Source organism: Phyllostomus hastatus, unplaced genomic scaffold (assembly GCF_019186645.2).
Source record: "Phyllostomus hastatus isolate PE091 unplaced genomic scaffold, TTU_PhHast_1.1 phas_scaffold_182, whole genome shotgun sequence".
In the NCBI taxonomy this organism is placed as follows: domain Eukaryota; kingdom Metazoa; phylum Chordata; class Mammalia; order Chiroptera; family Phyllostomidae; genus Phyllostomus; species Phyllostomus hastatus.
The window spans coordinates 5,253,645-5,269,067 of record NW_025334013.1 but is presented as its reverse complement, the minus strand read 5'-3'; the positions used below and the strand labels follow the sequence as shown (position 1 = coordinate 5,269,067).

General features: G+C 63.8%; 2 protein-coding genes across 10 annotated transcripts in view; one reads left to right on the top strand and one right to left on the bottom strand.

Moving 5' to 3' along the window:
* The window catches only part of CLSTN1 (calsyntenin 1), a 57,502-nt gene extending 48,184 nt beyond the window's left edge, over positions 1–9,318 (top strand). For 2 of the 4 annotated variants that reach the window (XM_045859254.1, XM_045859253.1), the window contains 9 exons: positions 1,678–1,734; positions 2,893–3,050; positions 4,161–4,309; positions 4,541–4,767; positions 5,218–5,388; positions 5,711–5,856; positions 6,716–6,851; positions 7,114–7,298; positions 7,713–9,318. In XM_045859254.1, the coding sequence (XP_045715210.1) occupies positions 1,678–1,734; positions 2,893–3,050; positions 4,161–4,309; positions 4,541–4,767; positions 5,218–5,388; positions 5,711–5,856; positions 6,716–6,851; positions 7,114–7,298; positions 7,713–7,907 (1,424 nt within the window). In that variant the 3' untranslated portion in view covers positions 7,908–9,318. The remainder of the gene's footprint in view (positions 1–1,677; positions 1,735–2,892; positions 3,051–4,160; positions 4,310–4,540; positions 4,768–5,217; positions 5,389–5,710; positions 5,857–6,715; positions 6,852–7,113; positions 7,299–7,712) is intronic. The other 2 variants (XM_045859256.1, XM_045859255.1) reach the window with 1 other exon arrangement.
* A 984-nt stretch (positions 9,319–10,302) lies between these two features.
* PIK3CD (phosphatidylinositol-4,5-bisphosphate 3-kinase catalytic subunit delta) overlaps positions 10,303–15,423 on the bottom strand; it is a 47,334-nt gene continuing 42,213 nt past the window's right edge. For 5 of the 6 annotated variants that reach the window (XM_045859247.1, XM_045859252.1, XM_045859249.1 and 2 more), the window contains exons 12-24: positions 15,166–15,216; positions 14,904–15,071; positions 14,698–14,819; positions 14,324–14,467; positions 14,065–14,164; positions 13,758–13,936; positions 13,554–13,666; positions 13,313–13,391; positions 12,652–12,819; positions 12,120–12,243; positions 11,843–11,988; positions 11,499–11,631; positions 10,303–11,131 (exon numbers count right to left, since the gene is read on the bottom strand). In XM_045859247.1, the coding sequence (XP_045715203.1) occupies positions 10,994–11,131; positions 11,499–11,631; positions 11,843–11,988; positions 12,120–12,243; positions 12,652–12,819; positions 13,313–13,391; positions 13,554–13,666; positions 13,758–13,936; positions 14,065–14,164; positions 14,324–14,467; positions 14,698–14,819; positions 14,904–15,071; positions 15,166–15,216 (1,665 nt within the window). In that variant the 3' untranslated portion in view covers positions 10,303–10,993. The remainder of the gene's footprint in view (positions 11,132–11,498; positions 11,632–11,842; positions 11,989–12,119; positions 12,244–12,651; positions 12,820–13,312; positions 13,392–13,553; positions 13,667–13,757; positions 13,937–14,064; positions 14,165–14,323; positions 14,468–14,697; positions 14,820–14,903; positions 15,072–15,165; positions 15,217–15,423) is intronic. The other variant, XM_045859251.1, reaches the window with a different exon arrangement.

Genomic DNA, 15,423 nt, shown 5'->3' with positions numbered 1-15,423 from the left:
CCTGGGTTGGGTCACTTCAGGGACCTGCTCAGTGGATCTTTTTACTTCCTCTCCACGGGAAACGTGGCACCATGGGTCAGATGGGGAACTCGCGGAAGAGCCTCAATTCCTAAGACAGCTTTGCTGCTTTTAGGAGAATTTGAATTTCATAATTTCCCTGTAGATCTTTTGAAATTTTATTTTATTTTTGATTTGTAGAGAGAAGGGAGGGAGAAAGAGAGAGAGAAAAATCAGTCAGTTGCCTCGAGTGTGCCCAACCTGGGGGCTGAACCTGCAGCCCCGGCATGTGCCCTGACCAGGAATCGAACCGGAGGCCTTTCGGTTTGTGGGACGAAGTCCTACCGACTGAGTCACTCCAGCCGGGCCTCCCGCAGATCCTTTCAAATGAGACAGTGATTTAGAGTGATTCCCTTCAGCCGATTCCCGCCTTTGGCTTTGGTGACGGTTCATCTGTGAGGAAATAGAATGTGGAGACCCAGGGATAAGGACGAAATTATTAGGGATGCAGGAGTTTCTTAGTTGCTGTTCTTAAATTTCCAGTTCAAATTTGCTTCCCAAGTTAAAAAAATTTTTCTAATGTTGATTTAAAAATGAAAATACAAGTGCACACCTAAATGTCATTTTACGTGTGTGGCTCGGGTTAAACCGGACCCCGTGTCCCACCTGCCTGCCTTGGTCCCCGTCCACGTCACAGCGCTTCCACGGTCAGAAAGGCGGTTTTCACCTCGGTCCTCAGCATCCTCAGCCAGGATAAACCTGCCTCAGTTCCCAGACCAAACACACATTTTGAACATGTAATTGGCAGGGAGGAAGATCTTTATTCTTCCTTTGAGAGGATTTGAAACCCTTTCCCTTCGAGACTCAGCACGGAGAGCCTGGGCGAGTGGTGGTCTCATCCCAGCAGCCAGGGGGGCTCCAGGCCTCCCAGGCCACCGCCCACAGGGGCAGGGCCTGTGCTGGGACAGTGAGAGCAGGTGGTTCCTGTGGCACAGTGCTTAGGCCACCAGACCCCGAGCTCCAGGAGCTGTGGCTGGTCGGAGCCCCTGGCCCACCAGGCGGGATGGCCTGTCTCTCGGGGGGATTCCTTAACCTCGGACGCCCCCTTCCCGGTTGGAGAGAAGGGGTTGAAAGTGCCTTCTTTCCCCTGTCACTTAGAGATTCAAGTCTAGACCGACGTGAACTCTGTGTTGAGCTTTCAAAAAAGACGTACTTTTCCAAGCTCGCTGTCCTCCAGCCTGTGGCCACGTCCGTGTCCCCGTCGGGAAGGACAGTGCCGCGGGTCTGGGCCGGGCGGCCCCCGCACCTGGTCCATCTGTGCGGGCGGTGTGAGCGCCGCCTCCTTGGGGTGTCTGGCCTGGGGGCCAGGGTTGAGGGGACACATCAGCGCCCCAGCTTTGGTTCATTTTATTTCCAACCCAACCTGTGTTCGGGCCAGGGGGACGTGAGGGGGGGGGGGGGCAGAGAAGCGAGGGGTGGTAAATGGTAAAGACCCCTCTGGGGGGAAGCGAGCTCAGGGACAGGCTTGCGTCCGGGTGGAGCACGTCCCCAGGGGGCACAGGAGGGGAATTTTTCTCTCTGCGCTCTGTGTGTGGTAGCCTTTCAAGACCGACGTTCAGGGTCCAGCTGGAAAAGCCTAATAACCTTGTGGTCCTTCTCTGTTGTCTTGCTTCCCCACAGAGAACTCAGGAGTCGAAAGTGACAATGAAACCGAGCCTCTGCCCGTGGCCTCGGCAGGTCGCTGGACTTTCCCCTACGGTTCACTGTTGCGTTTCACTTACATACGAGGCACCGGTTCATCCCGTGTTTTGCATGAAAGGCCCAAATTGCATTTTGGTCCCTGTCACCATCTCAGCCGCTGCTTCGCATTATTCACCACCCCCACCACCCCCCCGCCCCATTGCTTCATGGGATTTCCCTTGCCTGTCCGTCCCGACCCCGACTGCAGTGAGCGAATGGCGCCGCGCTGCCGTGCGCTGACGGGACTTTTGTTTCTCCCTCCTCGAGTGTTACCCCGCCCCCGCTGCCTGAGGCTCGCTGCCGACCTCTCCTGGGCCAGGGTGGGGGCGTCTCCTGGCACTCAGGTGGCCCGACCACCAAGCCGGAGAAGATTCGGTCCCCGATACTCTCAACATGACTGCTGCTAAATTGTAAACGTTGAACGTTTAAGTGTTTAAACACTTCTTAGAAATCTCCATCCCTGGCAATGGTTCGTAGTGTCTGGCGTCCTCCTCAGGAAGGAGAGCTGATGCCTCGGCCCACGGTCAGTGTGAGGGCCAGGTGCAGTGTCCCGTGGGCCCGGCTCCGGGCTTCTGTGTTCCTTCCGACCCCTCGCGTCCCAGGCACCCTCCGTAGGAGGAGACGGGCCCGACAGCGCGGGACACTGCGGCCCCCAAGGTGCCCGGCCCGAGGCTTGTCACTGGGGGTGGGGGGTGGTGAGCATCCCCTTTCTCCGGGGAGTCACGCTGCGTAGGCTCACCCCAAGTTCGCGCACAGCCCTGCACGTGCTCGGGAGAAGCAGCCCAGAGCATGAACCAGCCAGCTGACGAGACAGGGGTCGGAGAGGCTGGTGGTGCCAGTAGGTTGTGTCACTTGTGCCCCGTGGTGACAGGCCAGGTGCGTGTGGACATTCATGGGACCTCTTGGCTTCCAGGCTCCGGGTGAGGGACCCCCGAGTCCTCTCTTCTCCGGGCCACCTGCATGAGCACGGACGGTTTAATTCTTTCATCGTGCCTCCACGTAGATTGCCAGGCTAACGGGTCGGTCTGAACTAACCCGCATGTCCATCCATCCATCAAGCCGCCACCGCCAGTAACACTGGGTTGAGGAGTGAGGTGGGGGGCTCTGGGCCGTGCCCCTCACCACCTGCCTTCTCCTCCCCGCTGCGTTCCCAAGGTGGTGACCTGCACATGACCCAGTTTTTCCGAGGTGACCTGGCGGGCCTGACCATCCGTTCGGGGAGACTCACAGACAAGAAGGTGATCGACTGTCTGTATACCTGCAAGGAGGGGCTGGACCTGCCGGTCCCTGAAGACGGCGGCAGGGGCGTAAAGGTAACGCTGGCGTCCACCTGCGCAGCATTTGCGGAGCCAGGCTGCGGGCGCGGGGCTGATCTGTGACTTCTCCTGGGCGGTCTCCGCTCCCGAACCCTCTGGCACAGAATGCATGGCGTTTTCCTCCCACGCCAGCCCGTCCCCCAGCTCTGTGGACACCAGCCCTCCAGGCGCCCCTCAGTTCAGTTCTGACGCCGCCTGGAGTCAGCCTCAGACCCTTGGGGTCAAGGACTCAGTCCCACCGTGCCACTGCCCCTTGGGGTGGCAGCTGCGCGCATCTGGGCCCTGGGTGACCTGCTCTTCTGTCGGACTTGGCTGCAGAGTCAGGGGTTCCCACGGTCTCCACACCCTCCCCCTTTTTAGGAGCAATGGTTTGCTAGAACCGCTCAGAAAACACTTCACTTACTATTACCGGTTTATCATAAAGGGCAGAGCTCAGGGGAAACCGAACGGAGGAGATGCAAGGAAGGGGGCTGGCACACGAGGCCGCCTCCTCGCCCTGTCCGGGCACACTGCCTCCCGGCCCCTCCCGTGCTCCCCAGCCGGAGCGCCCAGGCGCCGAGGTCCAGGGTTTTGATGGAGGTCTTGCATCGGCGTGGTTGATTAAGTCACTGGCCATGGGTGTCAACGCCATCTCCAGCCCCTCCCCTTGTCCCCACAGCTCAGGGGGCGGGGCTGGAAGTTCCAACGCTGGTCACAGGTCCGTTCCTCTGGCAACCAGCTCTCAGCCTAAAACTATCTAGGAACCCCTGGTCCCCCCCACCAAGAGTCCCCTCATTCACCCAACTCTGGGGCGGTTGCAAGGGACTTACTATGAGCAGTGAAAGGCGCTCCTGTCACTCAGGAAATTCCCAGGGTCGTGGGCGCTCTGGGCTGGGAGCCCGGGGCGGAGACCGAAGGCGCCTTTCTCACACCCCAGGTGCCTCTGCACCTCCCGGCTGCCGCTGCAGGGAGAGGGTCTCAGCCCCAGAATTACACGCGCTTTCTTCTCTGTGTCACACAGTCGACCTTGATCCCCAGCTCACGTCCTCTTTGCCAGAGCGTTTGTGATTCCAGCCTCCCGCGGCCGGAGCCTCATCCCTCTCCTCTTCCCGTTGGGCACGGTTTCAGATCCAAGCCAACCCCAGCCAGTCGGTGTTGACCTTGGAGGGGGACGACGTGGGGGAGGTGGAGAAGGCCCTGCAGCACGTCGCCTACCTGAACTCCCGGCAGTTCCCCACCCCCGGGATCCGCAGGCTGCGACTCACCACAGTGGTCAGGTACGGGCGGTTCTCGGCAGTGAGCCTGCCTGTGCTCGCCGCCCCCGGGCAGAAACGCGTGCATTAAGGAAAAGCGAGCCAGAAAGTTAGAGTGACTGACTGACTTTGTTAATACTGTTCGGCTGCGCGTTCTGAGAGTGGCTGCTGTCCCTTGCGTGTGCCGCCCCTTGCGTGCGCCGCCCCCGCGTGCCTCTCAGAGCCCTGGCCTTCCGTCCCCTCCCCTGCCGGCAGGTGCGGCAACGAGGCCGCCTGCGTCACGGTCCCTCCGGTCGACGGCTCCGTGGTGGTCTTGCAGCCGGAGGAGCCCAAGATCAGCCTGAGCGGCGTCCACCACTTCGCGCGGGCAGCGTCCGAGTTCGAGAGCTCGGAGGGGGTTTTCCTCTTCCCCGAGCTGCGCATCATCAGCACCATCACGAGGGAGGTGGAGCCCGACGGGGAGGGGGACGAGGACCCCACAGGTAACGGCCCCCGTCCTGGGCCCTCCCCTCGGGCAGTTTGGGAGGTGTGAGTGTGTGGGTGCTTCTGGAGTCTGACCTGAGGGCAGAGTTCATTGCCACGTTTGGAAACCCACCAGGAAGGTGCTTCTCCTTTCTGGCCGGGCGTCCGAGTTGCACTGAGCCCCGAGGAGCTAGTGTGGGTGGGCGCTGTTGCAGGGGACGCTGTCGGGCTGCTGTGCGGGGGCTGCGCCTCTGCTCGCCCGGCAGCCCCGGGCGGACAGGCCTGCCCGGTGGCTGGTCCTCCTGGACACACAGTGAAGTACCCCCTTTCTGGGAGGTGCCTGTCCTGTGCCCGTCATCGGTCCTTACAAGGAGTCTGAGTTGGAGTTTGGGCCTGCTGCACACGGCCCAGCGTGACCCTGCGCTGGGCCCCCACGGCCGCTGCGATTTCCGGCCGGGCCGTTTTTGCAGTTCAAGAGTCCCTGGTGTCGGAGGAGATCGTGCACGACCTGGACGCCTGCGAGGTGACGGTGGACGGGGAGGAGCTGAACCCCGAGCAGGAGAGCCTGGAGGTGGACGCGGCCCGCCTGCAGCCCAAGGGCATGGAAGTGAGCCACTCCGACCTGGGCGTGACCTTCACAGGTGAGAGGCCGCACCAGCGGGAGCCTGAGCCGTTCCCCTGCCCTTTCCTTGTGCCCCAGGACCTGGGGAGTGTCCTGGAGGAGGCGGGGAAGGGGCCCTTTCCCAGGGTCGGACGAGGAAGTGCAGGCACTCCCTGCCTTGTGTCCCGTCCTTAGGAGGGGCAGAGGTCAGGCGTGTGGCATGTCCCCTCACGAGGGAAAACACCCCGCGCACCTGGCGCACGCTCCTGCAACGGGAAAGCCAGAACGCGTGACCGCCGGCTCCGCTCGCCCTGGATCCTGACTCTGGCCCTGTTCTCTCCCCACCCCCCCCCCCCCCCCAGGCGTGGACACCATGGCCAGCTACGAGGAGGCCTTGCGGCTCCTGCGCTATCGCAACTGGCACTCCAGGTCCTTGCTCGACCGGAAGTTCAAGCTCGTCTGCTCCGAGCTGAATGGACGCTACGTCAGCAACGAGTTTCAGGTGGAGGTGAGTGCCAGGCTCGGGTGGAGCAGGGCCCCCTGCCCGGCCCTGGCATTGCCAAACGCCGATTTTCCGAGTGTCTGCGCTAGCAGTGACTTGGGTTTATATCCCGGAGTGCAGCCTTGCCCGGCTGGGGCTGTTGCTGGTCAGACCCACGCAGGGTGGGGACACGGGTCACACCGGGTGGCTAGGGTGCTCTGCTGGCACAGGGGCCAGCGCTGGGCAGGCCCGCCGTCACCAGGCCTGGTATCGGTGACTCGGGCCACGGTGGCCGGAGGGCCTCGTCCTCCTCTGGGTCTTCCGGGGCCTGCAGAGCAGCCCTTACCACTGGGGGCTTCTGCCGCCTGGACAGACGGACAGACCCAAAGTCGTCCTGACACTCGACGGCTCGCATCCACCCGGCCTCCTTGCAGCAGGAGGCCCAGCTGAGTGCAGGAGAATCAATGAGTGTTTGTCTGAGCCGGAGGGTAACCGGTTGGAAGTAAATGGTTATGATGTGTGTTCCCCTTCACGCACGCGGCCGAGTCTGAGGCAGAGGGGCCACAGTCTCAGCCAGAGCAGCTCAGACGACCCGTGGGGGGGCCCGGCGCTGTCCCCTGGTTCCTCCCCAGCCTGCTGTGAGCCGGTTCTTTTATAAAACCCAGTGAAGATGAGTGATTTGAACAGCAGCCTGTTCCTCGGGTGTGTGACAGTGTCGCATTGTCACAGCAGTTTCTAGGTGTTTGCCCTCGTTTTTCTCTGTCCTTCCCTCTCCCGCTCGCCAGCGCCAGTGCAGGGAGCGCCGTGGTGCCCCGGTCGTGCCAGCCCCGGGCCGGCCGGGCCGGCTCGCAGGCACCTGCAGGCTGCCGCTCTCTCGCCGCCGCAGGTGAACGTGATCCACACGGCTAACCCCGTGGAGCACGCCAGCCACATGGCGGCGCAGCCGCAGTTCGTCCACCCTGAGCATCGCTCTTTCGTCGACCTCTCCGGGCACAACCTGGCCAACCCCCACCCGTTCGCAGGTAGGACCGGGGCCCCTCCCCGCTCCCTGCGGCAGCCCGGCCCCAGCCCGGAGCAGGCGCTGTTGGTCCGGCCGACCGGGGCGCGAGCTCAGCCGCAGCCCTGGGTCTGAGAGCCGCGCTGAGCCTTCGTCCTGATCCCTCGGGCTCTCCGGGGCCCGGCGAAGCTTCCCGTGTCTGTGTGGAGGAAGCCGAGGACACGCTGGCCCTCTGGGCCGGGGCTCGTCGTCACGGCCTCCTGCTGTCTGTCTCCGTCTCCTTGCAGTCGTCCCCAGCACGGCCACCGTTGTCATCGTGGTGTGCGTCAGCTTCCTGGTGTTCATGATCATCCTGGGCGTGTTCCGGATCCGGGCCGCGCACCAGCGCGCCGTGCGGGACCAGGACGCCGGCAAGGAGAACGAGATGGACTGGGACGACTCCGCCCTGACCATCACCGTGAACCCCATGGAGGTAGGCGCGGGCGGGCCGCCCCACGCACGTGAGCACCCCGTGGGCCGGGCCCGAGCTGGGCTCGCCTCAGGGGAGCAGCGCGGCCACAGCACGCGTGACCCGCGTGGGGACTTGGAGGTGCCGGTGTCCCGTTTCTCGGGTGGCTAAACTGAGGCCCGGGGAGGCCTTGCTGGAGGTCATGCCCCCCAGTGCGCGTGGAGACGCTCCGTCCCCGCGTGTAGACCCTGCGGGGGCAACCAGAGTTCTGGTTTTCGTCTCTGATGAGGCGGCGCCAGTGCAGCCCAGCCCGTCCCGCTGGGGAGTGGCACCCAGTCCCTTCCTCCGGCTCCCGGGACGTGGGCGCGCGCCGGACAGTCGGGTCCCGAGCTGGGGTGGGGGCTGGCAGCCAGAGTTACGTGGCCGCCTCTCTGTCAGACGTACGAGGACCAACACAGTGAGGAAGAGGAGGAGGAGGAGGAAGAGGAAGAGAGTGAGGAGGGCGAGGAGGAGGACGACGTCACCAGTGCCGAGTCGGAGAGCAGCGAGGAGGAGGAGGGGGAGCCGGGGGGCCCGCGGACGGGCAACAGGCAGCAGCAGCTGGAGTGGGACGACTCCACCCTCAGCTACTGAGCCTCGGCCGCGCCCCTGCCCCGCGGGACTCCGCTGGCATCTCCGCGCCCGCCCCGAGGGTCCACGGTGTACAAAGTCCTTCTGGCCAGTAGGTCTGCCGGCCCTCCCCGCCACCCATGCTTGGTGTGCAGGACCCCAGGCTCCCTCCCCGCCCCGCCCCCGCCCGGGTCTCTGTCACGCGAGGACGCAAGCTCGCTCCTGTCACCTCGCCCCGCGTGGCCCCTTGCGCCCCCAGAAACACCGAGTGACTGGACTCAGTGACGGGTTAAAGTCTCTCACTCCCACCTGATGATCCTTTCGTTCATCTTTTTTCTTTTTTTATTTTGTTTTTCCCAAACTACTAGTGCATGTATAAAATGGCAGAATGGGGGTTAATATGTAGATGACAAACTGACTTTTTAATATTTTGTAAATAAATTGGGATTCCTCACGTCCTCTGTGCTAGTGTAACCCGGGACCGGAGTGCGAAGTGCGAGACACTGAGCGTGGAGACCCCCTCCCCCCCAGGCTCCTGCTCCCCCTGACAAGGAGAAAGGGGCCTGCCCCCCTCGGGTACCCAGGACTGTCCCAGCCCCCGGTCTCGGTCCCCAGGTGGGGCCAGGCCAGTTGCGGGCAAGGATCCGGTGCGCTGCCTGGTGGGAGGGGCTCCTGTCTGGAGGCTGGAAATGGCTGAGGCCCGTCTCTGAGATTCCCCGATTCTCCCGTGGCACACAGGGCTGCGCCGCGGGGCCGCGGGGCCCCTGGCCCTCTGTGCACACAGCTCCTTGTGCAGGACTCCGGACTCCTCGTGTGCAGCCCTGGGGCTCACACTCAGATGTGCTTTCACACTCCCAGGCCTTAGAGATAACATGGGAGCCGCATGCGTGGGGACAGCCGTGGGCTCAAGGCAGCCTGTGGCCCCAGGGCAGACTCAGACTCCCCGCAGCAGCCAGTGCTCTGCTCTCCGCCCCAGAGGGAGCCCCGGGGCGGCGTGGGGTGGGGGTGCTCCCAGAGGCGGCCTCTGCTCCTGCTGCTGCTGCTGCTGCTGCTGCTGCTGCTGCTGCTGCGCTCCCCGGGGAAGGAGGGAGCGGGAGTCAGGAGCTCAAGTCTCTGTAGCACTTTGTCGTTTTTAATTTACATGTAAAGTTTTAGATTTCTAAAATGGGGGGGGAGGAGATAATTTTGAATCCTGTTCTGTAATCCTAACTGCTAGTCTCGAGAGGCTGCTGCCGCTGTCCCGTGTCTGTGTGGCCATCCCTCCCCTCTGTGCGCTGCCCCTGTAGCCGCTCCGTGTGGGCCACAGACAGACGCCAGCGCGGAGGCGAGCCCGCCGCCCTCGCTGTCGAAGCCGCCGTGGCCCCTCCCCCGACACGTGTATCGATGGCAGGCCAGACGGTGTCTCTGCTACAATAAAGTTCTGGTTCTAACTCCAGCGGGAGAGCGCGTGGTTTGTCGTCCGCGTTCCCCCGTTTCTCTCTGCACCCGAGAATGGGACGTACAAAGGCTTTTATTTCCTTCTCATCTTTCACCTCTCGTTGCAAGGTTTCACCGCGCGCCAGCCTCCAGCCCACATCCGCTGCGTTAGACCCGCCTTCCCCACCAGAAACATGACACAATTTAAAAGACATGATTTTCCTCTCACCAGGCACACAGACTGTGCACCGAAATCAGAAATTGCTGTCAGTGCGAAGTGTGCTACCCACGCCAGGGAGCACACGGACGCCTTTAAATAAATAAGAGACGCACGCTCTGCTTTTTTCTGTATCCGCACGGGCGACTGGGCCTGAGGGGCGCAGCACTCACCCGGACACCGGTGTGGTCAGCACACTCCGGGGAGTGCTGACTGCTCCTGGGCTGCGTCTCACGCCGCTTCTGGCAGCGAGAGGAAGCTGGCCCCTAGGCCGGTGGGCCTGGCGAGGCCTTCGTGAGGTCAGCAGTGTCACCTGGTGGGTTCCTGGCCCCATGCCCCCGACCAGCTTCAGGAGGCTGGGAGCTGCCCAGATCTGCCCGAGGTCACGTGTCAGGCTAAGGCCCAACAGGAGGAGTTTCCTCCACACCCTAACTCACACCCCGTACCTGATTGCAGTACCTGATTGCTCGCAGCAGGTTCTCTTTAAGAGGATGCTCACAGCCCTGGCTGGTGTAGCTCAGTGGATTGAGCATGGGCTGTGAAACATAAGGGTTGCTGGTTTGATTCCCAATCAGGGCACATGCCTGGGTTGCAGGCCAGGTCCCCAGTGGGGGCCACGTGAGAGGCAACCACACATGGATGTTTCTCTCCCTCTTTCTCCTTCCCTTCCCCTCTCTAACAATAAATAAAACCTTTAAAAAAGAGAGAGAGAGAGGACGCTCACAGATAATTGCACTAAGTACTCTGACCTGCTTTCTCCTTGACCCATCACCAGAATGAGCTCAGTCAAGCTCAGATTTTTTTAATACGTCTTGAGGACCAGCACGTGTCGTCATACTTTACGGGGCTGAGGCTGTTCTCCCCAGCCATAGAGGTTCAATGTTTGGATACTTTGTTTCTTACCCGCAAACAAAATCACTTTACAGCAGAGAGATGAGAATTCCCGTACCCAAGAGTCACTTAAAAAGTGGAAAGCAAGCATCCCTGAATCGAGAGGGCAGAGAACTCAGTCCAGAGAGCGCGTGGGTGGAGAGGGGAACGGGGGCGTGGGCTCCGCGTCTGCACAGCAGGCACCAGGTAACCCACGCGGGCGTGGAGCCCCGTGCAGCCCCCGCCAGAGGATCTGCATTCACCCGCTGGGAGACCCGCGTTACGACCCTCTCTACCAGGTGGTCTCCAGGGGCCCCACTTACAGTGTCTCCTCACCCGAGCCCAGGGCTCTGATGGGGGCGCTGTCGGTGAGCGCCCCTCCCCTGCACAAAGGATGCATTTCCGTTTATGGCTATTTAGTTCCTGAAACATTTCAAGTCAATAATAAATAACCAGTGTAAACAAAAGGCGGCTGTGAGGGTGCTTTCCCTTCGGATGCAGTTCGGGCTCTCGGCCCCGCGGAGCCGGGTTCCCAAGGCCGACGGTCCGCTCGTGTGTCCCGCCCGGGGCGCGCGGCGAGGGCTCCGGGTGCCGCGGGGAGGCGCTGCTACTGCCTGTTGTCTTTGGACACGTTGTGCGCCAGCCAGTTCACTTTGGTCTTCCAGCTCTCGCGGAGGGCTTCGTTGAACTTCACGCGGAAGTGCTTCAGCGCCTCCTCCTCCGTCTTGCCCAGCGCCAGCGAGTCCTGGGCCGAACCACGAAAGCACTGAGGCGCCTGGGCCCCGCTCCGCGAGGCCAGCCCGCCCGCCTGCCCGGACTTGCTCCCTCTCTGGGCGGTTCAGGCGCGCGCCCCCCTGAAAGGACGGTGGGAAGAGAGAGCCACCCACGTCTCCTTTGAGAAGAGCTCTTTATTCTGATCCCTGACGGAGACAGACTCCCAGACCCACCCGCCAAATCTGATGCCTACTCGTAACAGAACCGGGCTACCTCGGGCCGCTTCCCCCGGCGCCCACTGCCGGGCCCCGACGCCCTGTGGGGTCCCCCACGCTCGCGCGCGGGAGGGGTCCCCTGGGCTCCCCGGGCTCCGGCCGGCGCGCCCGTTCGGCCTTTACCTTGAGGTACTGGATGTCTTTGGAGCAGCTGAGCTCGGGCAGGCCCGCCGCGCGCATCAGGGCGAAGAGGTGCAGGAAGAGCAGCCCGTGGCGTCTCAGGATGGTGTAGGCTCTCTCGCAGTAGCCGCGGAACCTGCGGGCGACGCGACGCGGGCCCTGGGTCCTCCCAGCCACGCCCCCCCAGACCCCTGGAGACAGCACAGCCCCCGCCCCAGCCTGCTTCCTCCTGCCGCCCCTGCAACCTGCCCACGCCGCCCCCTGCAGGCGGGCTGATGGCGCCCCCTGTGCACCCCGTCCGCGGCGCCGGGGCCCTGGGGCATTCGCGGCGTCCGAGGCACCCTCACCTTTCAAATTTCTCACTATTATTAGTCTTCCCCTGCTGAATCACGTGGACAAAGTCATAGGTGAGGATGAACGGGACTCGCTCCCGGTTGATTCCAAACTTGGTCTTGAAGTTCCCCAGAAAGTGGCCAAAATCAATGTGGAACAGCTAAGGGGAGGGACAGAAGGGAGGGGGCAAAGCCTGAGGAGGCGCGGGACGGGCTGGGAGGGGCTCCGCCCGGAGCTGAGCGCCCGGCGGGAAGGCCGGGGGCGGGGCCGGGAGGCAGGCGCCGCCCCTACCTGCCCGTTCTCGCGGATCATGATGTTGTCGCTGTGCCGATCGCCGATGCCCAGCACGTACGTGGCCACGCAGTAGCCGGCGCAGGACAGGGTGAACTCCTCAATGGCTCTGTCCAGGGCCTCCCTGGGTGGGAGGAGGGGGGGTTGGAGGCCACGCCCTTCGACGCCCTGCAGCTCTGAGCCGTCCCCGCTACAAAGAGGAGAGGCCACACGCGGCTGCCCGCCCCAGGGCCCCTAGACTGGCCAAGCTACCAGACGCCAGCAGCCGCGTGTGGGATCCCAGCAGAGGACCCGTTCTGCTGCGCCAGCTCGAGTGGCAGATTCTGAGCCGATAAGTGGGGGTGGTGTTAAGTCCCTAATAAGTTCAGGGTGGCTGCTAGCATGGGGGAACGGAGACATACCCCACCCCAACACAGACGGGGGCAGAGCCAGGAGGCCACAGACACTGTCACAGGCCGCCCCTTCACCTTTGACTCCCAAACCTCACCTCCCTGACCGGAGGAGGCATCTGTCCCGGAGGCCTGAAACCTACCCAGGGTTCTTGGACTTGAGCCAGTTGAGCAGGGCGTCCTTGTTGAAAGCGGCCGTGGCCGCCATGTTGCTCTTGTTCAGCTGGATGTTGGCGATGGTGTCGGAGTGCAGCACCACCTCGATGAGGCCCGTGCGGTCCCCGGTGGAGAGGCAGCCGTAAGGGGTCATCCTGGCCAGGTGGGAGGAGGGGCAGGCCATGGTCAAGGGCTGTCCCCGGGCTACCTGACCCCCGAGGAGCTCCAGAAACCCAAACTAGCCACAGGAGATGCTACTCAAGGAGCAGAAACGGAGGAAGACGAGCGGCAGCTGGGGAGGAGGGGGCCCCGGGGAAGGCTGCTCCCTGTGGCCGGCACCAGCGCCCAAGAGGGGGAGAGAAAGGGTGAGCTCGTGTTCGCTCAGGGAGAAAAGGGCATGTGGCTCGGGGGACGATGGGGCAGGAGCCGGGGGTGCTCGGAATGAAGGGAACAACTGAGAGGCAGGTGCTGAGGCCCCGCCTCCCTCCCCACCCTGCGGCCCCACTGCCCCCTTGGGCCCTAGTGCTGAACTCGTCCCTGCTCCTCTCAGAACAGCCCTTGCCCCTGAGGTGGTGATGTCAGCCTTGGCAGAGGACCCCCCAAAAGGGACAGGGTCCCAGGCCCGATGGCCAACAGGGGGCTCCTCACCTCAGGTCCAGCCCCTCCTGCTTCCACAGCACGTCCATGAGCTGGATCATCTGCAGGGTCAGCATGTCCTGGCGCAGGTCTGCACCGCCGGCCCCCCGGAAGGACAGAGCGAGGGTTTCTAGTGGGTCCCGCACCCCCAGCCACACCCTGGCCCCAGCATTCCTGCGCTTCTCCTCGGCTCGCCCTCCAGGGACACCGGGGGCTGTGCGGTGGGGCGGGGGGGCCCGGCCTGCCTGCTCACCGTCCCCGTTCTTAAACATGATGCCCACGCTGCCGTTGCTGCCCGCCTCCTCGTTGCAGTACATGACCCACAGCGGCTTCATCTTGGAGTCCATGAAGGTGCACTGCTCCACACTGCCAGGCAGAGAGCGGTCAGCCGGGACCTCCCCCACGCCAGGCCTGGGGGGTGGGGGGGTGGGGCAGGGAGCCCCGAGCCCGGGCTCACCAGACTTCAGCCAGGAGGATGCTGGGGTCCAGCGGGGACTGCAGGTGGGAGAGGGCCTCCAGGTAGGTCTCCTGGCGCATGCACATGTGCAGCAGCTCCTTGGCCTGGGGCTTGGGGGTCTTCTGGGAGCTCACTTTGACAAAGTCGTTCAGGGCCTTCAGCTTGCTCAGCGCTTCCCCCTGGCCGGGAGAGTGGGAGGGCGGCGTCGGCAGGCCAGGAGGGGCAGGCCCCGAGCCTCAGGCCTGCCCAGGAGATTCTACAGGGGCCTGCCTGGCTGGCCCTGCCCCACAGTGGGTCCCAGCCTCACCTGCTTCATCAGCACCCTCATGTGGTGGGTGCTGCCCCTGCAGTAGGCCTCCATGATGAGGCCGAAGCGCAGGGCCACCGACGGCACGTGCATCTCGGAGCTGCAGGGAGAGAGAAGGGGCTGAGTCCTTCCTGGCAGGGCCACAAGGCCCCTCCCAGCCCCGGTCAGGACACCCAGGCCAGCAGGGGGTGCGAGGCCAGCAGGCAAGCAGGCTCCCCTTTCCCATGGCCTTCCGGGGAGACCAGCTGAGTCCAGCTACCGGAGATGCCAGAAGAGGAAGTGGCCGATCTTGCGGTTGGCCAGGGCCCGGTCCAGCAGGAACTTGGTCAGCTCGCAGTCGAGGTAGGACTCGTACTTGAGCACCTGCACCAGCTGCAGCAGGTACTGGAAAAGCTCGTCGTCCCTGCAGGGGAGGGAGGCTGGCTGGGGCCTGGAGCTCTGTGGCTCCTGGCTTGAGACAGGGGCCTGCAGCTGGCCGGGGGGCAGGGCAGGGGCAAGAGGCCAGCTTCCCCGAGCAGGCCCCCAGGGAAGGCTCAGTCCCCGCCCTGCGCCCACTGCCAGGCAGTCAGGGCAAAGCCACTCCCCCCCGCCCCTCCCCGAGGAGGAGCAGGCGCCCGCCCGTGCGGGACTCACGTCAGCTTCCGCAGGGACTTGATGGCGAAGGAGCCCACGTGCCGGTCGGGGAAGCTGGAGTCCAGCAGCTCCAGGGCGCTCAGCACAGGCAGCTCCGGCCAGGAGCACAGCAGGCAGAGCATCTGGGGGAGCTGGGGGTCAGGGTCGGGGGCTCTGCCCAGCCCGGCCCGGCTGCCCCTCCTTCTGGGCCCTAACCCCCCGCCCACCTGGGCCACGTCCTCGTGCTTGTTCCACTTGGTGACCAGCAGCAGCCGGGCCAGCGCCTCGGGGAAGCGCTCCTGGACCTCGTGGCGCATCTTCCACACCAGGTCCTTCTCGTGCTCGTACAGCTCCCCGGACCCGCGCCGCTCCAGGATCTCCCGAAGCTGCAGCTGCTGGGGGCGCAGTGGGGTGAGCTGCAGCCGGCTGCCCACCACGCTCCGGGCTCTGCCCCCCTGCACCCCACCACCGCCCGTGGCCCCCGCTCACCTCCTCCTCGGTGAAGCGCCCGTGTTCCCCGTGCCGCCCCAGCTCCAGGATCTGCAACAGACATCCCTGCTGTCAGGGGCGCCCCCCGCAGGGCCTGGGCCAGCCCGCAGGGCCCGGGAGCAGGTGACCACGCTGCTGACTCATGGGCCAGCAACCCTCCGTGGTGGGGACTGTCCTGTGGCGTTTGAGGCCTCCCTGGCCTCCCCCCACCCCCTGAGAAGCGGGGAGCATCCCTTCCACTAGTCGTGACAACCAAAA